This window comes from Haliotis asinina, chromosome 7, assembly GCF_037392515.1.
Source record: "Haliotis asinina isolate JCU_RB_2024 chromosome 7, JCU_Hal_asi_v2, whole genome shotgun sequence".
Classification (NCBI taxonomy): Eukaryota; Metazoa; Mollusca; class Gastropoda; order Lepetellida; family Haliotidae; genus Haliotis; species Haliotis asinina.
Genome location: NC_090286.1, coordinates 57,758,035 through 57,785,754, shown reverse-complemented (window position 1 = coordinate 57,785,754; position 27,720 = coordinate 57,758,035). Strand labels below are relative to the sequence as shown.

Sequence of the window (27,720 nt, the reverse complement as noted above, 5' to 3'; positions counted from 1 at the left end):
TTCCCTAATTTGTCGGTGGTCACGGACATTTCACTCTTATATCAACGTATGGAATATTTTCGCTGTATTGTGATATGTTATATATGTAGAGAGATATCATTTAAACCCGAAATAATGACAAATACCATAATTGTGAACGTAAATTATTATTTATTCAAACACTATTAATTCAAATATTTTAACGTTCTCTTGCGATGAATTTAATGTTTTGTGCAATTATAAGAAATCACTAAAATAATCTTAACTTGGCAACATAAGAAAGGCTTAATGGGAAAGAGTAAGTGAGGAGTAAAAAAAGTGTAAATGCATGCGTAAATGAATTGGTAAAGGGAAGTGTAAATACAGGTGTAAATGAATAGGTAAAGGGAAGTGTAAATGAATGGGTAAAGGGAAGTGTAAATACAGGTGTAAATGAATGGGTAAAGGGAAGTATAGATACAGGTGTAAATGAATGGGTAAAGGGAAGTGTAAATACAGGTGTAAATGAATGGGTAAAGGGAAGTTTAAATACAGGTGTAAATGAATGGGTAAAGGGAAGTGTAAATACAGGTGTAAATGAATGGGTAAAGGGAAGTGTAAATACAGGTGTAAAGGAATATCTGAAGAAAAGTGTAAATAAAGCTGTGAAGAAATATGTAAAGCTAAGTGTACATACAAGTGTAAAGTGAGACAGAATCCCATTTTACTGAGGATACGCTGATGGACGTTGCCCACGTACTGGCAGTAATAAGAGACATGACTTGTAATGGCGAGCATAAAATTGTGGTTCAGAATTCAACATTTTACAAACGCTTCTATGAACAGTATTGCTCTAAATCTCAATGACGCCATGTGTGCAGTTAACATTTGGTCATTATGGAATGAATGTAGCTGTATGTTCCTCAGGAAAATTCCTACAACCGTTTGAGGTGGTTATAACTTCATGGAATGGCTCTAAAGAATTTTGAGATCGTGGTCGTCAAGTGAGTGATGATGTAAAGAGTTATCCCCCTTGAGCGATTTTTTTCACGTAACCGGTTCCAATTTTCATTTTGTTTCTATTCTTACATGTCATTAAAATCAGTGTTCTACAGGTGCCCTTGTGATCTCTGTCAGCAATGTGTCCTATAAACTGAAATATATTTTTGGGTGGGTGGCAAATGAAACGTTCACTCATCACCGAAAGACCCGGGGTCGATTCCCTACATGGTTATGATGCGTGAAATCCATTTCCAACCGTAATATTGTCGTAATAGTCCTACCGGCGGCGTAAGATAACTCAACACAAAAACCCACTGGTGTGCATTTTTCCCTCACATTTCAAATCTTCCGTAGAAGATGGATTAAAGTGGGTGTAAACTTGAACAGACGTCGAGTCTATTTCTTCGGTGTGTGTGTCGCACTCAGTATTGTTCCACAGGTCAGCTTGACATGCATCTCTCCATATGGATCCACTTACTCCATATCAGGAAACACAATACTTCATTAACACATGTTTGCGGTGCAGGTTCATGCTGTTGCCGCTGCAGTTCACCACATGAAGCCATATACCGCCAGATGCAAAGGTCGCCGTCACAGTGGCTGATTCATTGTATATTTGTCACTTATTCATAAAAACACTGAGAAACCATTTGAAAAACAAGATCATTTATTCCAAAGAGATCAACATCATCAATTTCTGGATATGAGTGACATTTTACCCTAAGCATCACTTGAGCTTAAAAAAGCTGGATGTTCCTGGAAAAAGTCAGTTCATAAATTATATAAATACAAACACACGCAAGCACAAACACACACACGCAAGCACAAACACACACACGCAAGCACAAACACACACAGACGCACGGAAGACACGAAAATATATACTTGACCTAAAACTTCCTTGTGAAAATCCATGCGCACTCCCAGACAACGCCCTATTATGACTGCTCAGTTGACAGTCCTAAAAAGTACCATTAAAAGAGGATTGGCATGATACCCACTCGCCCTAGTCTGAAACAGTCTCAGAATGTTTGAAATTATGCCGCTGGTTGAAGGGCGCCGAACTCCTCAACACTATGACTGCTGAAATCCCATCCTTCAGGAAGACCCAATGCGGAACAAAGTGATGATGAATTATGATAGCTCACTCTTTGAACAAAAATATAAAATAGACCTTTACCGTGATGAGTATCGAAACATTTGAAACCAACAAATTGGTCCAAACCGGCCTAGTCGTGAAATTCCACTACTGACGGCAACATACAGAAACCGTCCTTGAACCCATACAGCAACCATCTTGAAACAATACCATGACATTATCCCTTGAAACAACACCATGACCGTCTCTGTTTCACTATGTAAAACACATCTCATCCTGAAATACCACGCGCACCTACACTTTCGAGCTGGAGGTTTCCTAATGGAAGACTTGTTATACCCACTATACAAATTCTGAAGTGAGATTATACTGTATATACTGAACACCCAAAGAAACTCAAATTTCGAAAAAACCGAAATCTCAAAGTAAGCGTTCATATTTTCTTTTATTTAAGACATATATATTGTTGTTATATATGGGATTACACTTTCTTAGTAAAGTACATATTCTGCTTTTGTTGGGTTGAGTCTCATCCGGGATTCGAACCCACACCCTCATGTTTTAAAACCCGGGTGGGACTCAACCCAACAAAAGTACTAGAATTTGTACTTTACTAAGAAGGTGTAATCCTTCGAATTTCGGATGGGTCTCAACCCAACAAAAGAAGAATTTGTAGAATTTGTAATTTATTAAGAAAGCGTAGTCCCAAATATAACGTATGTTACATTTAACTACTTTCAAAATGGCATAGTGTAGTCATATTGGATAGATAGATAGCAAGATATAGGGAGGTAGTAAAGTTTAGACGGTTTGCTATGGGTTGTGCAGAGTTACGTCCCTTCTTCATGTCTTGTTCTACTTCGAATCCCAGGTGCAACATAAGCGTTAGTGGTGGTTTGTCGCCACTATACACCCGTGATTTACATCACTAGAATGAGTCTACATACCACCCTCTCGCATAAATATGACCCCGGGCTAAACGTCCCCTGGTCGACATCGTAATAGTAAGATTAGAACCTCGTAGACAGATAATATTCTCTCTGTGATTCTGGAGTTAATGAGGTAAGACTCGGGGATCTCCATTCAGTTCAACAGCAATGACAGTTGTATGACCACGAGAGACATATGGAGTACCCCAATCAGCACCATGTCGGAATGTGAAAGGCTGTCGACACCGTGAGCTCTGTCCAGTGTTATGTGTAGGGAATCTTGTGTTTAACAAACCCTAATGTTTTATAATACGAGTCGTCAAACGTAGACTCTCCTCTACGCTCACGCAGTGTCCGACTGTAGTACCACTCATCCATGCACTGAAGGGCAGCTGGCTGAAAGTCCAGATGAAACTTGTTGGCAAACAGTTCTCTCCTCTCTGGGAACTTGGAGAGATCACCCACCCCGAAGATGCAAATATGTCGAACATATTTACCCTGGCACTCTCCACCAAATAACTTCCCTCCTTGCCACACTTTGTATCGGGCCAAGAAGGGCTTATTGACTTGATCTGTCTCCGGTTCACCTGAAAAGAGACGCTGTAGAATGTACTAGGCACATGGCAACCGATGTGGGTGGTGGAATGTAAAGATTGAGAATGGTCTGTGTTAGACGTAAGGATAAGAAAATTGGAAAATCAGGAATCAGCAGTTTCAAAGAGGTACCAGAGCGGTCCTACGAACAAACAAGCAGATTAAGATTCGAGATAACATGAATAAGAACCAAACAATTCTTGGTGATAATATTTCGTTTTGAAGCTTAACAAATATCATATTTTCAGAGAAAATCATATCATATTTTATGCGGGTATTCAAACGTTGACACGTTTGCCGTGGGAAACGTACCTTGATATGTCCCTGGTATTTTAAGGTGGGGATTGTGATTTAATGTTGCAAAGAACGTCTCATCCGGAAATTTTGTTCGTTTCAACCACGTGAGCAGATCATTAGCTACTGGGTCGTGAACAATATACTCCACATACTGACGGTTAACGACGACGTGGACGGCGCCCTTCACTGGACGGATGTTGTGGGGTGGAACTCCAGCTGAGCCCCATCGAGATTTTCGATCCGGTACTCTGTTAATAAGAGCAAATAATTACACCAAGCAGGCCATTGTCTGCATGACATAGTGACCATCTATATCAGTACTGTAAGACAAGGTTCGACATGTTTCATGTTTACTTGCCACGATAGCTCCTAATATAGCAGCGGTAATGGGGGTAGCTGAGTGGTTAAGGCGTTCGCCCGTCATGCCAAAGGCCCGGGTTCGATTCCCTATATCGGTACAATGTATGAAGGCCTACTGTTCGCTGGTCCCTGCCATGATGCCGCTGGGATATTGCTAGACGCGGAGTAAAACAGAACTCACCCACTCACCAGCGCACCTGTGATATAATACTAGTGTCGTGACTTTAAATATTCTTCTGTAGGCTCTGTTAGTCCAGCTAAAATATGTTCTAGGTTGTTATGTTACTAGGAGTATTTTGATTGAATAGCAATAGTTTAATGAGGAAATTGAGTGAGTGAGTGAGTGAGTGAATGTTGTTTTGATTCTGTTATATTCTAATAATCCAGCAGTTAGGCGGCCGGGAAAAACTGGGTACGAGTCTCAATGGAGTCGAGGACGATTCTTTAGTATGACGAGCGAACGCTTTAACTACTTGGCAAGCCACTAAGTTAACAAGTGACCCGAATCGAGTCTGTAGATTCTGTATGTGTAGGCACTTAGACAAATAATAACACCCATCCTCACTAAATAACGACAGACCAGTCTAGAAACCGGTCCAAAACATATACCAGTATAGCACATTCTTTCTGTAGATTCAGCCTAATTAGATATTGATTAAGAATAGGTTAAATGCAGTCATTTGTCAACTGATTTCTGGGCTTATCAAGCTGTGCTGCCAAAGCAAAAGGAATAAAGTACTTTATCGAGAATTTGATACAACATGGCCCAAGAACTAAAGAAAGACCGAAGAATATTACTGCGGGTAACTATCTTTACCATTAAATCCTTTTATAATTAGATATACAATATTTGATCTGGAACCAAGAGGAATCAGGAGGACAGTTCCTGTTCGGTTTAAAGGTAAAAGTAGTTAACACTTAGGCAAGAAACTATGTGTGGATTATTTGTGTGTTCCCACATACAAAGAGTGATCCATCTGTTTTGAACACTGACATAATTGTATGTCAAGATGTTACAGAACCACTTTTTAGAAGGTCGCAAAACCATCCTATGGTTCCTTCATGGTACAAGCCCCCTTCTCAAGCTCAGTCTACATGTATATTGAACCGTTTTTTTATGTAGAGATGAAAGTGTGTGGAAATTGGAAAGCATGTTTAAGCAATGCTACGTTTGATGCTATTATTATCATCAACTATCAACTAAGACGTCACAAACTGTCCCTGTTTGATGAGGTCGTAAAATGATCCACAATGCATCTGGTTATTTAGGGCACATAATGAGACTGATATAATATCAGTTCCGCACCAGAACGTCAAACCTTTCTAGCGGCAAAGCCTCGTTTCGAGATTTTCACGATTCCCGGGTTTCTGTTTGTCAGAAATCGCTATACGACAGAGTACGCCGCACGACGTGTTAGCAAGGATTAGAAGGAGCCTAGTCTTGCAATATACAAGTGCTTGGGTGTATCAAAGCATACTGTCTAATATTTATGCATCCTGTTAAATGAATTAGGCCAAACATTCTGGATTGGTTATTGCACTAAGCTGCACAGTAGGACGAAACCCAGTCAAGTGGACACGAGACTGTCGTGTAATCAACGTTTTGACTTGTAGATCATACCATGTACACATTGGGATGATGAATGTTTTCACCTTCCATTGCATGTGTGCCTATACTCTCTAAATATGGTTTAGTAATGAGGGCAGAGTGTCATGTAGGCACAATGTGAGTGAACTGTGTGCTCTGGCTACAATAACGGTCGTAAGGGTGGGTATAATCCGTATCGTCGTCTGATTCCATATACAGTGGATATACAGCGAGTTGGACTTTTGTGCTGGGCAAACGACGTCGTGGAAGCCTCTCTGTTATTGACATATGACTTGACATGAACGGAAGAATTCTCTTGATTCTGGGCTGTATCCTACCCAGATCGACCTGAACGTATGTCATCCCTAACATTATTAGTTTGCTGATGTTTTCTGGCCAACCGGCTGAGAGTCGATGGGTGACAATCAACATCCTTGACAATAGCCCTCACTGTCATGCCGCAAATTTGCATCTTTGAGCCGTTCTCAGCTGAGGAGGCCCCCATATTTGCATATCAACAACGAAATCAATTCAGTTTGGTTTTCCATGGTCTCGAGCTTTGAGAACAGTTTACTGAAACTTTATATCATAGGTACACGTATTACACGTGCCCACCTTTCATCCCAGCACATGCATATCTAACATCAGTGTGTCGTGCATCCGATGGGTCTGACTAATCATGGGCATTATGGGTTTGAATTATGGATGTCAAGATGCATATTTCTGTGTGTATATGTCATCACGCGATAAAACAGTGATACAAACAGGTCTCCATATTCTTCTCTACAATACTGAAGACCCGGATTCGATTCCCATCTTGAGGATAGAGTGTTGATCAAATGTTTACTCAAACTGGACATGACTTGAGCAGGATCGGCTACGTGCATAAGCGGCGAAAATATGTCCATAGACATAAAGAGTGAGTTGGGTCCCACAGTTCAGTGAGTGAGTGAGTGAGTGAGCTTAGTTTTACGCCGCTTTTAGCAATATCCCAGCAACATCATGACGGCGGACACTAAGAATAGGCTTAGGACATTGAGAATCGAACCAAGGCCTTAGGCGTGACGAGCTAACGCATTAACCACTAGGCTAGCCCACTTTTAGTTAGCATTTCGACACTATACACATTAGTGGTCCAGGGACACAAACAGGGACAACTGGTTTCAATGAGCAACTGACGTAGGGTGTCCTACGTAGTAAGCTATGAACATTTCCTTACCTTTCAACGGTTCCTTCAATGTCATTGGCGCCGTCGTAGGCTTTGAGAATCTGAACGATCTCCATGTTGGTCTTGAGGGGAAACTCCTGTCCTGTGAGATTAATCAAGTAACGCCACTTGTGTTTTAGCAGATCCTGCATGCATATCAGCTCTGGTTCCAGCACGGTGAAACTTCCCCACTTCACCGCCACCGATCGAGACGCCAGAAAGACGTTGGGTAGACACGTGGTAAGTGAGGTGACTGAGTTTCGGACTTCTGATGACGACTTGGCGTCAACGTGAATACAATACACGTTTTGCGGACGGTAGATCGCTCGTAGTAAGCGTTCAAACTGCTCGAAGCTTTTGTACATAAGAACTGTAAATGCTATGGGGAATTCCTCCTCAGCCTTGGAAGTCTCTTGTATATACTGTCTCTTGAACAGGAATGCTGTGCAGTTTGTGTTGAGAAGTGGATAATATTGTTTGATTCCATTATTTTGCGTTACACGTTTCCCTCTTTCTATTTCGTCTTTGTCACCTTCGAATATCTTGTTGCAGCTGATGCTGCTACTTGTCACTCTCACCTGCCTCGGCGGGAGAATATCCCAGAAAAACAGTCCGTATAATATCAACAGACAAACAGATGACGCCACTAATGTCAGAAGGAAACGTCTGAATATTCCCCCCGGACCCATCAGTGATCTGCAAGATGTTAAAGATACACGAGTCAATGCATGCTAAAAAACAAATTAAAAAACAAAAACCCCAAAACAAACACAATAAAAAAACAAACCAAAACAAAAACCCAAACCAAACCAAAACAAAAAACCCAAACACCCAAACTATTGTTTATAAAAATAATATATTGTTAAATTCATATTTACAAAAATGCACGAATTTTGTAAAGATGATATTTGCAAAGCTTGTACATTTACGTAAATTTAGGAAGGACTGTACCACCACGTCTGTAAATTTCTCCTTTTCCCTAGACTCACCCGTTTTAATATCTCTCCCATATCAATATCAGGAGGAACGTATAGATTTAACTATATATTTCATGCATCTGTTTGTTCTGTTTGCCATGCGTCTATGTTGTGTAAATACATATTATTAATTCTTCTTGTATGTGAAATATTTACACATGAGAACTGCAGGAACAAACCGTATTTAAACATTACCCATCCATATTCAAGCAACTGTACGTGGCGAGTGAAGAAATAGCATAAATGTTGTCTTTCAATGGATTTTTAAAATCTGGGATGACGTTTAAGTAAGTGTTTTCATAATCGCAGTCCTCTGTGTTTTATTAATTAGCATAACATCACTCAAGCTGTATCCTTCTATGGTTAGCATTTATTAAACTTCGGTTTTAAGTGTATGTTTTGGCTGTTATCCTCTAAAGTGCAACTAGGCTTATTTTTTTCCAGTCACTGTTCGTATATTACAAATAACGTTCAGCTACGGTACTTGGATTAAATAAAAGTTGTACCAGACCACTGACATGACAGAAAAGTCGGGACGTAATAGGGCGATTGTAGGGGATACCATTCTCTCATTAACACCTGTCTCAAGAGCCATGCTGTGGTGTATTCACGAGCAGTCAATTGAAAAACCTTCTGTCCTGTAATGTGTTCCTTGGTAGTCCTGAATTTGTTAACTTGTTAACATGTTAATAGATACTTGGTTATGCTGTCCAAACTCTGGCGAAATGAGACAATTATATAAATGAGATCCTTTTTAAATAAATCACAATGCAACTAATTAATGTCCTCATTTATATGACTTATATCGCTATAGTGTTAGATGAATATCCAAATATGCAAATGTACAATCATGCTTCTCACTTTCACTAATTGAGCATTTGGTGAAACAAACTATGGCTCATCTGGTGTTATCAAAACACTAATTCAAGTCAGCCAAATCCCACTCTAGCTAGGAGAGAGACCTGTTTTGGCAGAATCTGGCTAAGTGAGAAGACATCCCTAGGCCGGAGCCGCCGGACACTCCAATTTCCGTATACTCTCTAATAAACGGACATTGACACTGATTGTTATCTTCTAGTTTGTGTCTATTTATTTTTACATTGGTATGTTCAATATTACATATGTCTCCAGTTGGTGCACTATTGCCGTGTTGAGTAACATGATAGTGTATATTCAATATTACATCTGTCTTCAGATGGTGCACAATTGCCGTGTTGAGTAACATGATCGTGTATATTCAATATCACATCTGTCTTCAGATGGTGCGCTATTGCCGTGTTGAGTAACATGATCGTGTGTATTGAATATCACATCCTTCTCCAAATGGTGCACTACTGCTTTGTTCAGTTTCGTGATCACGATATGTCTTCTAATGATGTCATTCTATTTCAAGTTGGAGATGCTTGGTGATTGCAGGACAAATGTGAACTGCTGTTCTTTGCAGATGATATTTTACTGTCCTCAGATTGAGTATCCCACCTAAAGTTTGCACTTTTGCACATATGATACAAATAAATCCTGCGGAACATACGTTCTAACATAAGTGGTTGGGAATAAATCAGATTGTACTCGTTTTGCTATGGACTTTACAGATGGAAGACATGGGATATATGACAGCAGGACGCACGGGAACTCTCACCACCTCCTGTCTAAAGTTGGAGGTGGAATGCTTAATGATTAGTGATTGCAGGACACATAGGAACTCTCTCCACCTCCTATTTAAAGTTGGAAATGGGATGCACAGTGACTAGAGATTACAGGACACACAGGAACTCCTTCCACCTCCTCCTATTTAAAGCTGGGAATGCTAACTGATTAGTGATTACAGGACACATGGGAACCACTAAGCTACCCCATCGCCCCTAATGCAAAAGGATAATAACAAACCTTGTTACATTTTTCTTTATCCGATGTATCGGTACAGAGAAAAAACCCACTGCAATGCGTTTCGTCTGAAAGGCATATTGCGGTAAATCGATATACAGGTGATATTGTACAGTCCTACATTTGGCATCTTATGAAATATATATTGAAGTATCTGGATCTTTTTTTCAAAGTTGTATTACTATTTTTGTATCAGTTCATCTGTGTTTTCTCAATGGGCATGAAGTCATGCAACTACCGATACGACCATAAGATACATACAAAAACATGGTGACATCTTGTTAAGAATTATGTAAAAAGTAAACATATCACCAATATTAACACTTTTCCTCCGATCCATAACGACAAACTATATTATGATAGTGTTGAAACAGCAAACATTATGAATGATTTCTTTGCAGATCAGGCAAGAGTAGCTGCTCCAAATAGGGATATTCCCGAAATTCATTCAGAGGTAGATAACGCATTATGTGACCCAACACTTAGTTCACAAGAAATTCACGATATTCTCTTCTCCGTTGACACCACTAAAACAACAGGTTCAGATGGTATTGGCAACAAATTCCTGAAAATGAATGACAATTAGCAGTTTCCTTACCTGAAGTTTTTAATTTATCATTAAAAGATAAAGTGTTTCCCGATATTTGGACAACATTTGGAAGGAGGCATCAGTTGTTCCTATTCACAAAAAAGCAGTTTAAATGAATGTTCTAACCATCGACCAGTCGCACTAACAAGCTGTGTAGCAGAGATTTTCGAAAGATGCATTTTCAAACACGTATTTAATCATTTTAGGGATAATGAAATGCTTACAAACTTACAATCCGGTTTCATGGCAGGTGATTCAACAGTAAGTCAATTAACGTACCTGTATGACTTTATAGCGGGTGCAGTCGATAGAGGTAAGGAAATTAGGGCTGTAGTTTGTGACGTTATGGTATCGTGGGTAACTTGTTGAAATGATTTGAGAGTTAACTAGACAACAGAGTTCAACGAGTTGTTATAAATGGTTATACGTCTGATCAAAGATCACTCTTAGCCGGCGTTCCACAAGGCTCTGTCCCGGGACCTTTGCTGTTTATAGTTTATGTCAACGACATTGTTGAAGGAATTACCAGCAATATCCGTCTTTTCGCAGATGACACATCACTTTATGCCATAATATACGATCCTGCCGAAACTGTTCTGTGTCTTAATAATGATATTTGTAAAATTTCTGATTGGGCTGACAAATGGAAAGTTACATTTAATCCTAATAAAACAGATTCTCTCGTAAAGTGCGACCCAGCCCCAAACTGAATTTGACAATGAAGGGTTATAACACTAATGATGTTAACAGCCATTAACATTTGGGACTTACTTTACAGGATGACTGCTCCTCGACTGACCATGTTAACTGCATCGCTAGAAGGGTCGCACCTATGGTAAACTGTCTTAGAGGTTTTGAATATCGTCTATTACGGAAACCTTTACAAACAATGTACAGACAATTTACTTTGCCTACTTTCGATTATCTTTGTCACATCTGGGTCAATTGTACCAAACAGCAAATATTAACACTTGAAAACTTAATCTTGATGCACTTAGAACTATTTGCGGTGCTGTTCGCGGTACGAGTCATAAGAAAATTTATGATGGTTTCCTATAAGATGGTTAATAATTTCACTCCAAAATATTTGAGCAATCTCGTCCCTCCTAAGGTATCTGACACTGCAAACTACAGTTTCCGAGACCGTTTGAAGCTCCAAACTATCGATAGCAAAAGTGCAATTTATGCTAAATCATTTCTCCCAGATACTGTAAGACTGTGGAATTCCTTGTCTACTGATGATAGACAATCGGCTACTTTCGGTAGTTTTAAGAAAAAAATAATGAGTCAAATAATAATCAAAACTACTTTAATTTAAAGTCTGGATCAAGATTCTGTCAGATTATCCATTCGCGCCTCAGGCTCGGTTGCACATAGATATGTACGATGTTTATCTTCAAATCCGTCTTGCTCTTGTGGCTATTCCTACGAAGATCCAATTCACTATTTCCGTTCGTGCATTAATTACTCTGACATAAGACATAAAATGCACTTTTGTATCAAAGGATATGATATCAAATCAATACTATACGGCCACTCTAATGCATCTGCTAACAATAATCATGAACTGTTAGAATCTGTCCATTCTTTCGTTGTACTCTCAGGCAGATTTGTGTTGTAATAGTAAAAACGAAATTGCACTTCCGACACTAATGATCTTAATGTAATGTCAGAAAGCTGTTGTTTATTGTTTGATATTTGCATGCTTTTCTCCTCACGGCAGTATTAACATAAGCATTATATTGCTTGTTTACCAATCCGATTCCTCTTCTTGAAATGAATATGTTTAAACCAAGATGCATACAAAGTTGTACTAACGGTAGTTTTAAGAAAGGTCTAGGCTAACTGCCCCCTGGACAACTGCCCCCTAGGCTAATTGCCCCCTTGGACAACTGCCCCCTAGGCTAATTGCCCCCTGGACAATTGCCCCCCATAATAACAACACACCAACTAATACATGTAATTGATAGCCCTATATACCACACAATATATCAGTCTTCCGACTCACTTAGAGTTCATATGTTCAACATGTTTATAAATCTCATGTTATCTTGGAGACGGCTGTTCAGTAATATGAAGAAAGTTAACCTTGGAGAAGACACAGTCAATGTAAGGCTAGGGTTAAAGTTAAAGGCGGGGAAGTAGTTGGTCGTCTGCATGATCACACACATGCACCAGACTTGAGAGAAACAGTACTGGCTAAAGTGAGAAATGACATTAAACGTAAGGCAATTGACACTTTAGAAACACCCCAACAGATTCTCACACAGAGCGTAACAGCCATAGATGAAGCTTCCGCCTCCCGAAAAACCTACCGTGACAGTGCGAACAGACTAGCACATGTTGTCGAGGTATATGACTCCATGCACATTTTGGAATTTTTAAGAGCCACACCCCACAATCTGTCCTTTTAAATGAACTGATACTCGTATTGAATCTAAAGATGATGTGTTGTGGTATTATATAGTGCTATAAATAAAAATAACATCATATCATATGGTTTGTGTGATACCTATCCAACTTCAGTTGCTCCTACTGGGTTTAGCATAGCGAGGACACTAACTCTTTACAGAAACACACAGACACACAGACAAACACACAGGCACACACTACAACGTTTACTTGAGCTACTAGGCTACTACAGTACTAATATATTACACAACCATACGATTAAATAATTGTTAATCTTCAACGACAATTACCAGGACGTGTGCCAATTACGTTAAGTAGGGCCAACTGCGTTAATTTATGACTATTACGGTTGGTAAATTTCAGTTACCAAAATAAATGCATCGAGTTAATGACGCAAAGTGCTGAGACTGGACATCTGAATGTGCATTTTAACCGTAATGTTAGCATTTATTTTTTTCAAAACAATAATTTCGAGAACTAACTACTATGTAGGTTTAGTAAGAGCAGCACTACCTTGTTACGGCATGGGTTATTTGGGTGACTGTGTTTCGACTGTTATGTTCCTACTGGCAACGTGCAACAGTTCTACTCGTTGATCAGTATCAAATTTCTCTCAAGTTAATGTTTTAAGATGCATTATCTACCCTACCCTGACAAAGTTTCCAACACAAGGTAGGTGGTAAGAAGGTAGGTTTTGATATATCGATATTTTATGGTGCAGCTTCGGTCAACTAACTTGCCACAGCTGGTAGCAAACTGTCTCTCAGTGCTTGACAATGGCGTTTACAACAGGAGAAAGGGGATGGTATGATGATACTCTTGATTGTGATCAACTAAGTCGTGTTCAACTAAATTACGACCGGGAATGTTTATCTGCACTTGACCAAGGAGAAAGGCTGAGTCAGACACACCGCACTAACTTTATCTTTGATGGATTAGTTTAATTAAGGTGGGTGTGGACATGTTTGTAAAAAGAAAACAAAATGTGAAAACGCACGAAGACATATATGCACTATAACTGTATGTTTAATGCCACGGAAGCTGTAAACAATACATGTTTTCTAAAACGAAAGTTGTGTGTTTTGTTTATCAAACGTCTTTAAATTTGGTGATTTCCACGTGTAAGGTAATGCTAGTCAATCCTGGATTTATGTGACAGGGATGTTGCTAAAAGCGGAGTAAAACTACATTCACTCTACTGCTACAGATAGATGTTACACAGATAAAGCGAAGGGTGGACTCACCAGCTTATGTTGCACATGTCAACGTCCATTCATGCCCAGAAACACGCTCCTGTGACACGACAGAGCAGCCCACACTTTTGCAGTCGGAAATTTGTTTCGTGGTAGCAGCAGGTGTCTTAAGACGGTGTATACAGACCGGTATGCGCTGTTGTAATAATCAGTATGTTATTGTACTTACAGCAATGGCTAAGTACACAGGCCGTAACATAATTTTACGCATATATCACGTGATAATCAATACCTAACTGAGTGGACAATATGGAAATAATAACAGCGTTTAAGGGAATTATGTGTGTACTTCATAATGGACATGTAGTGGCGACCGACTGGGCTGATGTGTTAAGTAAGGAATGTATAGAGTCGATGTGTCAATAAGTGAGAGAAAGAGCGTGTGATAAGGAGCAAGAGTATGCCAGGATGAGATAAAGGGAAGGGATGTAAGGGAATGAACCAAGGAACCGTTGTGTAGGGGAATGAGATAAAGGGACGGGTTGTAAGAGAATGAAACAATGAACCGTTGTGTAGTGGGATGAGATAAAGGGACGGGTTGTAAGAGAATGAAACAATGGACCGTTGTGTAGGGGATGAGATAAAGGGACGGGTTGTAAGGAATGAACCAAGGGACCGTTGCGTAGGGGATGAGATAAAGGGACGGGGCGTAAGGGGATGAGAGAAGGGACCGTTGTGTAAGGGAATTCGGCAAAGGGCCGTTGGGTGAGGAGATAAGAAAAGGTTCATATGTGACAAGGAGCCGATGTGTAACGGGATGTGACAAGGGGCCTATGAGTAAGGATGTGAGATGAGGTTCAGTTGTGAAAGGGGATGGGATAAGGTTCAGTTCTGCAAGGGGGTGAGATAAGGTTCAGTTGTATAAGGGGATGAGATAAGGTTCAGTTGTGCAAGGAGTGAGATAAGGCTCAGTTGTGTAAGGGGGTGAGATAAGGTTCAGTTGTGCAGGGGGGTGGGGGGTGAAATTTGGGGGTCAGATGTGAACAGACTGAATAGAAAACACTTGCAATTGGTTCCTCATCTATCGCAGTTCAAAAATAAATGGGCGTCGAAATGGACTCTGACCTGACGATGGAAAACCATGCTAACCAGCTCTCAAAACAGTCACATCAGTAACATCAAGTCTCAATATATCACTACTCAGTCTGTCGTTAGCTGCGTCACTAACACTTTCCCGACTCAGTTACCGCAACAGTACCATTACTGGAACACAAACATGCCACGTCTACACCGCAGAGAATCCAGAACACAATAGGTCGAACTGTCTCACTCACGCGCATATACGATCACATAACGCCCGTTCTAAAGAACCTCCTTTGGTTACAAGTGGAACATCTCCGTGATATGATTGAGGCTTGCCCAGGACACTCTGATCTTCAAACCAAAACCTCCTCACAGTTCCTAAGGCCAAGGTCGCTCTTTTGTACAGATGGGAGTTTCCTACATCGCAGCTATAGAGTTGAGCAACCTCCTAGTACATGTGAAAGACTCATCGTCTGTTCTGTCATTCCATAGAACACTAAAAACCTTTCTATTTCGACAAACATTCTGTGCCTAAGTGCTGAACTGTGTGGGGGTGGTGGGGTAGCCAAGTGGTTAAAGCGTTCGCTCGTCACGTCGAAGACCCGGGTTCAGTTCCCGACATGGGTACAATGTTTGAAGCCCATTTTCTGGTGTCCCCCGCCGTGATATTGCTGGAATATTGCTAAAAGCGGCGTGAAACGAAACTCACTCACGCACTCACTGAACTGTGTGATATTCAGACCTCGCATTTAGTTTTATTTCTGTGCGCTTAGAACATTCTGATACATGGAATACAGTGCTATATAAGTACACTACAATTAAAACCTAAAGCAGGTTCTTCTGCGAAGGCGTGAGGTAATCGCGCAAGACAAAGTCGCCATTTGATTTCCTTTTAGATATATTTCGACTTCAAAAAACATATGTCAGAAGTTCGAGAAAATGATTTCGCATTTTCACTGTTTCACCAACGAAACTGTTGTGGTTTGCCCTTAGCATACAAAAGCAAAACAAAAAAACAAAAACAACAACAACTACCATCTCAAACACTACCAAACATGCATCATGCTGTTAAGACAGACATAGAAACCAAGACAAAAATACAACACAAAGCTGCATTTGAGACAAAACAAATCCAGGATATTTACAACAATAACCTTCAGCTTATCTAAGGAGTCTATACTCCTCACAAACCATTAAGCAACGGGTATTTTCAGTGTAATATCTTTATCAATCTCGATAGCGACTTTTGCTGACATGTTACGGAAAGGTACATATTCAAAGAATACATAAACCTTAGTGACCGTCAAAATGATATTTCTGATAATATTGACAACATCGCCCGAACACAATCACCCTTGAAACATGTAAAATGTTTGGCAGAAGCACACAGGCGTAGAGCAGAAGGGAAGAGCAGAAAATCTGATTTAGAAATTGACAGGCAAACATATAAGCAAGCAAAAACTGATGTGCAGAAGCTCATCCAGAATGCTAACTCAGCATACTGCCGTGAGATGATTCTCTCTTACTCAAATAATCCTAAAGGTGTTGGCAATCAATCGTCAAAACTCCTAGGAAAAGGAGATCAAAAGCCACTTCCGACTGGGGAAAGTGAGGAGTGTCTCTCGGAGAAGTTCAATTTCTTCTTCATACCTAAAATGAGACAAATCTGAGACAAATTTAAGAACCTTGCCGACTTCTACACCCAGGGATATCCTAAATTCATATCTCAGGGGAACGACTTGCTCATTTTGAACCAGTGCTGGAAAATGAAGTGCTAACCCTCATTAAAGTATCCAAGCAGGCGACCAGTGTCCTAGGACCCATTCATACGAGTCTGCTCAAGGTATGCGATGTTCTGCGATGTTCTGATTCCCGTCATTACACAGAACGCCAATACCAATTTACAGACATGATGAGTTCCCCAAACCTTTAAAGAAGCCGTGGTAAAGCCACTCCCGAAAAGGCAGAGCCTTTATGTGAACACTTTAAGCAATTACGTCCCGGTGTTTAATCTTTGCTTTATCTCTAAGATACCAGAGAAGGCTGTTACAAAACAGCTAACTCCGCATCTTGATGCCCAATAATTGTCTTACAAATTTCAAAAAGCGTACCAAAGATCACACAGCCCGATACAGTCCTGGTGCGTTGTGCTGTTGAATTTATCAGCAGCTTTCGATACAATTGACCACGAGATTTAGAAGTGTAGACTCGAATTGCATTATGACCTGTCAGGACGTCTCCATGATTGGTTCTCCTCCTACCTGTCAGATAGGTGCCAGAGTGTCACCATTACGAACACACAATTATCGAGGACTGATCGATGCTGTGGCATACCTCAGGGTTCTGTTTTGGGACCAGTATATATACTGCACCACTGGGAAAGCTTCTCAATAGCCATCGTGTGCCACACCATTTCCACGCAGATGACTCCCAGTTGATGGACAGTGTTTCTCCTGTTGTCAAACATTCAGCTCTTGCAAAAATGGCAACTTGCACAACTGATGTCAAAACATGGATCACAGCAAATATGGTGAAGCTGAACGAGAGCAAGACGGAAGCCACGTTCATTGGACCAGACAGAGACTCCAGAAACTAGATGTGACTGACATACCAAAATGTGACATGACAGTCCCACATTCCGGACCTGTGAAGAATCTGGGAGTCAGTCAGATCTTTCGATGGACAGACAAGTCTGTAGAGTCTGCAACTACCAACTGCGGAACATGGGCAATATGCACCATCTCCTCACTCAAGAAACTGCAGCAACCCTGGCAAGATTATTGAAACAGTCTCCTTGCTGAATCTACACAGTCAAACTTTAACCACCTCCAGAGAATCCAAAGTACAACTGCTTGTATGTTTACGAGGTCACATCAGTCCACCGACATAAAACAAGATCTTGAAGTCCTTACACTGGTTTCCCATTCGTGCTCGTTTTGTACCTGGCCTACCAGTGTTTTCACGGAACTGCTCCTGAGTATCTATATGTGAACTCCTGACACAGTACCAGCCAGCTAGACGTCTCCGGTCCAAAGCAACACTTCGACATTCCCCGACCCCGATTTTTAAAAAAACTCTGAATCTCTTCCATCATTCAAAGCCTACCTGAAGACCTATCTGTTCAACAACTATCTTTGACTCTAGACTGTCCATGCTAAAGCACTTTGGGCGTGCATAGATGTGTGAAAAGCGTTATACGGAATAGAACTATTATTATTATTATTAGTGTTGCGAGTTACAAAATAAAGTTACAATTCTGATGACTTTACAACTTCTGTGAATTTTCTATAATGCAGGAACATTGTCATTGTCTCCAATGTCGAAAGGATGTCATGACGTATCGGGTTTGTCATCTAAGCCACTTATCGGCTGAAGCTTCCAATGATGGAAATGCAATGTACACAGAAATCTGTCGATATTTGCGATATCCGTCAGATTTGTTTTATTTGTTAATGGTTATGTTAATTCCAGATATATGAAACCCCTAAAATGTGTTTAGAATAAGCAGAAGAGGCATCTTAGAGTCGATAGAGAGGGCGTCCAAAATGACAATAAAACTGTGGGCGGTGTTGTCTACAGCATATCGGTATTATCAGTCTTATTACAGGTCAGTCTGATTTTTCAAGCTCCGGTGGTGCACACGACACGCGTCGAAAGCACCCACGCACGCACATACACACACGTATGCACGCACACACGCGCACACACACACACACACTAACACACACAAACACACACACACACACACACGCATACACACACATACACACACGACAAACGTTTTCAGTGGTCCACCTCTTTTCCCCATGGTCCCTCTACATCGTCATCTGCCATGAACATCAAGGAACTCTTGTGCTTCCTTTAGAGGCTGATAGTAAACTTTGGTCTGACTGGTTTATCTACAACAGACTGGGCCTGTGCAAGCTAGGGCAAAGGATGCAGTACTGAGAGTCAAAAACATTCCATGTGACAATTAGAGATAATACTAAATGACAGCACATTTCATGTTATTTACAGACATACAAAACGACTTTATGTCAACGATTGTCCAACACTATTACTCTGTCTTATTTGGACGGCAGTTTAAAAGGTCTTTGACTGACATTTAGAATTGATACATTTACTTTGGCTGATTAGTGCTGGCCTATATTCAGCACTAATTGAAGGTTAAATGTTGACTTCCATTTGTTCCGTTTTTTCCTTGCATCTTTGTTGTAATACTTTTGCTGTTGTCACATGTACATATATTTGCTCTCCGTCATATACCACTCATTTACGTGATGAAGGAGTATGGATATACTTCGAAACGTTGTGTTCCTCGTAATAAAGAAGTTCACATCCATGAAAACTCGCTTCCAAAATTTGAGATTGGGAAGTAACAAAATTGTGTCAGTCGTCAAAACCCTGATCAAAGAGCATCCATTACTTTCCTCATCCGAGCCACCCTACCCTCCCGTAGGAAACTTTTACTGCTATTCTATTTTCGTTGCATTGTTCATTTTATGATAATTGTTCATTAAATATTTTGTATTTGTTGGATAAACTTTTTTCCTACCTACAGGCCTCCGGACCGTCAAGTATATATATGTCTTCGTACTTAACATCTTACCATTCCATGATACAACCGTATGTAGTGTCTGGCCATCGCACCGCCACACTGATCCATCATAGACTGGTTTATAGTTTCTTATGCGATAGCTCTTGAATCATTTCGCTGCGGTATTTGGTTATTGCACAGCTTTCCTGACCAAACAAACTCTCGGGAAATGCATGGCTATAGTCATTCAAGACTGACCCTCCTTCGCTGGATACTCGTGCTGCAGTTGGTCCTATCTTTGTGCGTGGTTTATTTTACAAGCATTACTTCATCAATATTTGGAAAATTATTTCAGATCATTGCTTAAAATTCTTTCTTCACTCAGTTTAGGCCTTTTTTAAAAATTGTGTGTCTTTTACTCTCTTCCTTTGAATCTATGAATAATTGGTCGGCTCAATTTTTCCTAGGCATTGCGTCGTTGTTTTCCTTAGTGAACTTTCCTTAGTATATATTTTCGCTGAATCATTTACATAAACTTCCTTTCGGAACAATGAAGCTTTGTACTAAACTTTGCCGTATATTAGCATCAGATTGATGTTTGATTAATAATATAGTAGAATGTGTGTCTTATAAAATCAATGAATTAAACAGAGTAGCAACAAATGTTACTGAAAAAAACTGTTACAGATAGATAGTATGTTTAGTAAACCTTCAATCATTCTCGCAACAGGCATAAAGAAATTACACACATACACACAAAGACACACACAGACACACAGATACACAAACACATACACACATGTATAAAATTATGGGCAAAAATAGCATTGCTCCTATTGCCATAAACAATATGAGTAGGTCTGTTGATTTTCACAGATAAACTGAAATCTAATAGCAATGTATTGTGCTAATGTTGGTTTTTAATTTTCCAAAAAACCCAAAAACAAAACAACAAACAAACTTAAACCAAATTATATCGTAAAAAATAAGCTATAAAGACGTATTGAAAGCTGGAACAAGTACCGTTCACTTATATATACTGTATCGCTAAACTAAGACATATTGTGTCTAAAATCAAACGTGCTAATATCAGCACAGAAGTATGAGTAGTTTGGCTTCGCAAGAGTGAACATTTCCAGAAATCGACTTCGCTGTGAGGAGCTCGGCATGGATCTGGTTGGCGCAAGACACTGCTGATGTGTATGCCGTAAGACTCCACAGCTGTGTGCTGGGTTCCCTAACGTTGGGATGTAGTGTAATGCCTGTAGGTGACCCCTGACGGCTGTGGGTCGCATCTGGCACAGCATTACGACTTGTACAAGGAGCGAATCACCACAGGAGGGAAGTAAGGTCGTCACAACCACTGGCAACATGCCATATGTTATTAATGCCACCAAATATATGGCCATTATGTTGTTACATGGGAGACTGAAATCCTGCAGATTTTACAAGCTGTTATTGTCTGCATTTGTACTGCGTGTTTACCATGTCCGAACAATTTTGATTATTAACCACTGAACAACAAACGAAATATTCTACACGAATTTGTATAACTATACATCAGAATCATTTTACAGTATGGTGTATTTCGCCAAATTTAGTTTAGAACAGTTGCATGAAGTGGCTCTATTCATACTATGCATCCTAGACCTTTGAAAGGAAGTATATTTGTCAGCTGTATCCGACCTTACTGAGTTGTTCTGTTGATACTAGTTCCTGTTAAATCACGTACATGCCATGTTGTAGTTGCGGGATCGAGGGGGATACTTCAAGGTTATAGTGTGCTCTACAACAAGCCACATACCTTTACCTATCATGTTTGTCAAGCAATTAAAAGCCTTCATTGCCGCGTTTCCTTTATACCAGAACAAGTAACATGACTACATTTGCGAAATGTTATCGCTCTATATGGCCGACAAGTAAGCACAAACTATACTGAGTGGTACAGACACTAAACTGAGTCGGTATTTGTAAGAATTTGATTATGACTCACTGCTCCTCAACAGCTCGTTAAATCACACACAGCTGGGATAGGATACGATCTCTGCGGTGTTTGAATTGTGAATTTGTGTCCGAGAAAGTAAATTCATTGACTTTGAAAGAAAAGATACCTGTCACCAGCTTTGTACCCTATCAGTTTTTTGGTTTAAATGTGTTAAGGGAAATATTTATTATCTTAACAACAAAATCATGTAGAGGTATTTTTGAGCGCCAGTGCACTTTATAGTTTTTATCTAATATCACTTAGGTAATCGTGCCACGATCAAACATTTGAGACATCAACTGTTTCTTTTTGCCCCTCAGTATATCTCCATGTTTATACGTACATCGGTGGGTGAATATTAACACAAAAAAACATTTACAACGAGGAGACAAAAGTGACAAAGTTCGTGATTCAATGCTGTTGTAACTGCAGTAATGATAATAAATTATATTGATGATGATGGTGATGATGATGATGATGATGATGATGATGATGATGATGATGATGGTGATGATGGTGATGATGCTTTTCAGGATTGAACTGAAACGAATGTCCCACTTGGCAGGACGGAATAGTGGTATTATCATCGTCGTCGTCATCATCATCATCATCATCATCATCATCATCATCATCGTCAATATACATTTATTGTCATTACTGCAGTTACAACAGCATTGAATCACGAACTTTGTCACTTTCGTCTCCTCGTTGTAAGTGTAAATGTACATTTGTGTTAATATTCACCTACCGATGTATTCATCAATATAGTAAATGATAAGAAAGCATCAACAACAAACATACGGAGTAAATAGTGTTAAATGCTCTTATGAGCACATTATTTAGCACATATCATACGCAATGACCGGACATAGTGTAAAGGTAAAGTTTCTAATTTATGATATGTGTCTGTACAATTTTCACAAAGGTTTACTCACCAAGTCCTAAAATCAGTGACACGAGAGTGAAGCTGCTGCACACCAATAGCGAGCATATGGGGCGTCCAGAGTACTAGAGGTGTTGGTCACGTCACAGCTGGCTGCAGGGGAATGTCAACTCCGGGAGTACATCTCACTGACGTTTCAGCATAGAACACGATTTTCAAGTGACAAGTTATGTGTTAATCTCTTGTGCGCGAGTTGTTTTGGGGGATCACATCTGACCCATAACCTAGATGCAATGTGTTATGGTTTAACTTAGCGTTAGACAATAGTTCACGTCAAATTGCTAATACCAGTGTGCATATGTACAACGCTGCCATGATTCGTTGTGCAGGTACTGCCACGGCAAAACGCAACTGTGTAGATATGTTATTGACTCCCAACGTTCTAAAAGTTAACGGCACCCTTCTGCACTGGACCAGTTCCTACTTCTCACACATACAACAATTCACCTAGTCTAATCTACAGTGGCCGCGGCATCTTTTGAATAATCAGTTCTCTCCACTGATACTCTGATCTTCCTCACTGACCACACCTTCCTTTATGACGACTACCCCCTTTTCCATGATGGCTTCACCTCCACTACGATGACTTCACCCATCTTCATAATGACTTCACACTGACCCTCCACAATGACTTCACTCTCCTAGACAATGAATTCATCTTCCTCAACATCACTCTGTGCTCCTCTACATTGACCCTTCGCTCCTCTACACTGACCCTACACTCCTCTACACTGACCCTACGCTTTTCTATACTGACCCTGCACTCCTCTACACTGACCCTACGCTCTTCTATACTGACCCTGCACTCCTCTACACTGACCCTACTATCCTCTACACTGACCCTACGCTCCTCTACACTGACCCTACTCTCTTCTACACTAACCCACAACTCCTCTACTCTGACCCTACGCTTTTCCATACTGACCCTGCACTCCTCTACACTGACCCTCCACTCTTCTATACTGACTCTGCACTCCTCTACTCTGACCCTACACTCTTCTATACTGACCCTGCACTCTTCTTTACTGACCCTACTATATTCTACACTGGCCCTACGCTCCTCTACACTGGTCCTACACTCCTCTACACTGACCCTACACTTTTCTATACTGACCCTGCACTCCTCTACACCGGCCCTTCCCTCCTCTACGCTAACCCTGCACTCCTCTACAATGACCCTGCACTCTTCTATACTGACTCTGCACTCCTCTACACTGACCCTACACTCTTCTATACTGACCATGCAATCCTCTACACTGACCCTGCTATCCTCTACACTCACCCTGCTCTCATCTACACTGACCCTACGCTCCACTACACTGACCCTACTCTCTTCTACACTGACTGTGCACTTCTCTACACTGACCCTACTCTCTTCTACACTGACCCTACTCTCTTCTACACTGACCCTCCACTCTTCTACACTGACCCTACACTCTTTTACACTGACTCTGCTCTCCTCTACTCTGACCCTGCACTCCTCTCTACTGACCCTGCACACTTCTATACTGACCGTGCACTTTTCTTTACTGACCCTACGCTCCTCACACTGACACTACCCTCCTCTACACTGACCCTACGCTTTTCCATACTGACCCTGCACTCTTCTACACTGACCCTACCATCTTCTATACTGACCCTACGCTCTTCTTTAGTGACCCTACCATCCTCTACACTGACCCTGCACTCCTGAACACTGACCCTACAGTCTTCGACACTGACCCCATTCTCCTCTACAATGACCCATAACTCCTCTACACTGACTCCATACTTCTCCACAATGACACGACACTCTAAACTGACCTCACAATTTTTCACAATCTTCGTTTGTATTCTCTTCCACACTCACCACACCTTCTTCTATACAGACTTCACCCTGCCCTAAACTGACCTCACCTTCTCTACACTGAACCCACTCTATACCTTCACTGGCCCCAACACTCCTTTTCCATTATGTATACCGACCCGACGAATAAAAAATAGTGCTGATGTGCTGTGAGACGGATCTCTTTTCTCTGACTGCAGCTAAGTGACTATTTTAACTACCCACCTCCATCTTCACCTCTGACCATGCTGACTTCAGGTTCCGATCTTGTCACGCTGGTGCTGCCTATATATGGACATGCACATGATCTGTTTATGCTGTCTTCACGTCCGGACACACAAATGGTTCTTCATTTTTACCTTCTCGTTACATTGCTACCTTCCTGCTTGCACTAGCTTCCCAAGTGACTCTTATATTGGCTGTATCACCTTATGATATCCATATGTGCTATCGAAACCTCGCGATCACACTGATTGTTGAATGTCAGAATGTGGCCGGAATATTCTTACCACATGTCAGTCCTTGCATGTATGCATGATTTGACCAGGGAGTCGGAGAGACGTACACAACATTTTCTTGTAACTGCATCGTCATTTGATGACATCTAAGCATTTTGCAGTTGCTCAAATGGGCTCCTGTTTGGCAAAAATCAATAATTTTATTTCTATGAGGTCCCCAATGAGCCATAATCGATCTGTGTGTTCTCCACGGCGTGGATCTCGCTCTGACGGCGCCACCTGCCAGCAAGCTTGAAATGATGTTCGGTTTGGAAAAAACGAAGTTTTGTTCACTCAAAAAGCCGCACAATCAACCAAAAGTCATCGACCACGTCAAAGCAAAGCATATATTTTCCCTTGGCCTTTACGATACGGACCTTCAAGAGACAGTTGACCGGCAAATTTTATGTCTGGTTCAACTACCTCCCAGTGACGTGTTCAGTTATGTGACCTTCTTGTGACATATTTGGTCGTCTGCGCCCCACTCCCCACTGATATGTCTGATTGTTTGACCTCGTATGGACATGTCTGGCTGTCTGGCCTCCTAGTACCATGTTTGGTTGTCTGACCTACCAGTGATATGCCCACTGTCTGACCTCATATTGACATGTTTGGTTGTCTGACGTCCATGTGGCATGTTTGGCTATTTGACCACCAAATGACATGTCTGATTTGCCTGACCTCCCAGTGATCTGTCTGATTATCTGACCTCATATTGAGAAGTTTGATTTTCTGACCTCCCTGTGACATGTATGCTTGTCTGACCTCAAAGAAACATGTCTGGCTGTCTGACTTCCCAGTGACATGTCTGAATGTATGACCTAGTGGCATGTCTAGTTATCTGGCCTACCAAATGAGAGGTATTGTTATCTGACCCACAGGCGATATGTCTGGTTATCAGACCTTCTAGTGACCTGTCTGTTCATCTAACTTTCTAGTGGCATGTCTGGTTATCAGACCTTCCAGTGACCTATCTGTTTATCTAACCTTATAGTGACATGTCTGGTTATCTGACCTTCTAGTGACATGTCTGGTTATCAGACCTTCTAGTGACCTATCTGTTCATCTAACCTTATAGTGACATGTCTGGTTATCTGACCTTCTAGTGACATGTATGGTTATCAGACCTTCTAGTGACCTATCTGTTTATCTAACCTTCTAGTGACATGTCTAGTTATCAGACCTAGTGACATGTCTGGTTATCAGACCTTCTAGTGACCTGTCTGGTTATCAGACCTTCTAGTGACATGTCTGGTTATCTGATTTCCCAGTGACGTCTGATTACCTGACCTCCTTGTATAGGTCTGAAAACAAAATCTTAAAATGTTCCTTTGAGAGTCAACATCTCTCTCTATTTTGTTCTATTTCTCTTTATTTACAACTGAATATGTACAGAAATGTGTCAGTAGTCGTGTTTCAGGTTCTATTTTTTAAAAAAAACCCCAGAAGACTACGGATAAAGAATAGAATAATTTCACTTCACTTATTATACAGGACCCGAAAGATGAGTCTCATGAACTAATTCAAACCTTTTTAGCCGGTTCGAATTTTCTCACGTGAAAGTGAAAAGAGACGACAATCAACTATGGCTACATGAAATTCCAATTCCTTGTTTCATAAACTGATATTTACAAATGAACCTCAGGACACATTATATTTCTACGTTTTGTGGAGCCACAGATGGTTTGATCGTAAAATGATTCACAACTGACCTGGCTCACTGTTTACACGTTACGTGTTCTTTACGCCTATTAAGTGTGTTTATGTAACGTACAATTTACTTGATATAACAGCAAGGCCGTAAAGGACCGCCAAACCTTTCCAGCGACCGAACCTAGTTTTGAGGTTTCCATGATTTCCGTGTCAAAGCACGCTGCACGGCGTGTTTTGCGGTTTGCAAGGAGTGTAGTGTGCAATATATATGTGTCAATAAGTGATTAGATGTATCAAATGATTAAAGTTGGATCTTGAGTTGGCAAAGTTCCGGGTGTTATGGAGTATTTGAGGCACGTGAATTCATTTGGAGTGAGTGAGTTTTACGCCATACTCAGCAATATTCCAGCTATATGGTGGCGGTCTGTAAATAATCGAGTCTGGACCAGACAATCCAGTGATAAACAGCATGAGCATAAATCTGCGCAATTGGGAACGCTGACATGTGTCGACCAAGTCAACGAGCCTGACCACCAGATCCCGTTAGTCGCCTTTTATGGCAAAGGGGTTGCTGAAGGCCTACTCTATCCCGGACGGTCAATTCACTAGGAACAGAAGTTAGATGTATACATAGATGCATCAAACAATACTGATTAATAATTATACATCCAGCTCAATGAGTTGCGCTTAAAAAAAAGTCTGGACTGGTTTTTGAACAAAGTTGCGCAATAGGACAGAACCCAGATCAGTGCTCATTAGATCATGCATTGCTCAAAACGTGATTATTTCCAGACTGTTGTCATACAGATGACATATTAGTGATTATACACTTGGACCATGACAAAACATGGCTGCTTCATAAAGCTCATGTTGATATGATTAACATCATCCGACCTACTGCTGAAGCAACATGAAGCATATTATTTCATAAGACTGTTTTCTGTCACAAGCAGCTTGTTAGTGTATATTGTTCATATGAGGATCACTGGGTTGTCTGGTCCAGACTAGATTATTTTCACACTGCCGCCATTTAGCTGGAATATTGCTGAGTGTGGCGTAAAACTAAACTCACTGACTCACTCACAAAAAAAACCAAAACACAGAATAAC

The 27,720-nt window shown here is 40.7% G+C and overlaps 1 protein-coding gene across 2 annotated transcripts; it reads right to left on the bottom strand.

Moving 5' to 3' along the window:
* Positions 1-1,609: 1,609 nt before the first annotated feature.
* LOC137290655 (beta-1,3-galactosyl-O-glycosyl-glycoprotein beta-1,6-N-acetylglucosaminyltransferase-like) lies at positions 1,610-22,700 on the bottom strand. Of its 2 annotated transcripts, XM_067821732.1 has the most exons (4): positions 22,629-22,700; positions 7,047-7,730; positions 3,895-4,127; positions 1,610-3,575 (listed from the first exon to the last, which is right to left on the bottom strand). In XM_067821732.1, exons 2-4 carry the CDS (start codon positions 7,721-7,723, stop codon positions 3,253-3,255), a joined length of 1,233 nt encoding a protein of 410 aa, XP_067677833.1. In that variant the 5' UTR covers positions 7,724-7,730; positions 22,629-22,700; the 3' UTR covers positions 1,610-3,252. The 2 variants fall into 2 exon arrangements, with proteins under 2 accessions (XP_067677833.1, XP_067677832.1); XM_067821731.1 differs by lacking the exon at positions 22,629-22,700 and having other exon boundaries at positions 7,047-7,941.
* Between the last annotated feature and the right edge of the window lie 5,020 nt (positions 22,701-27,720).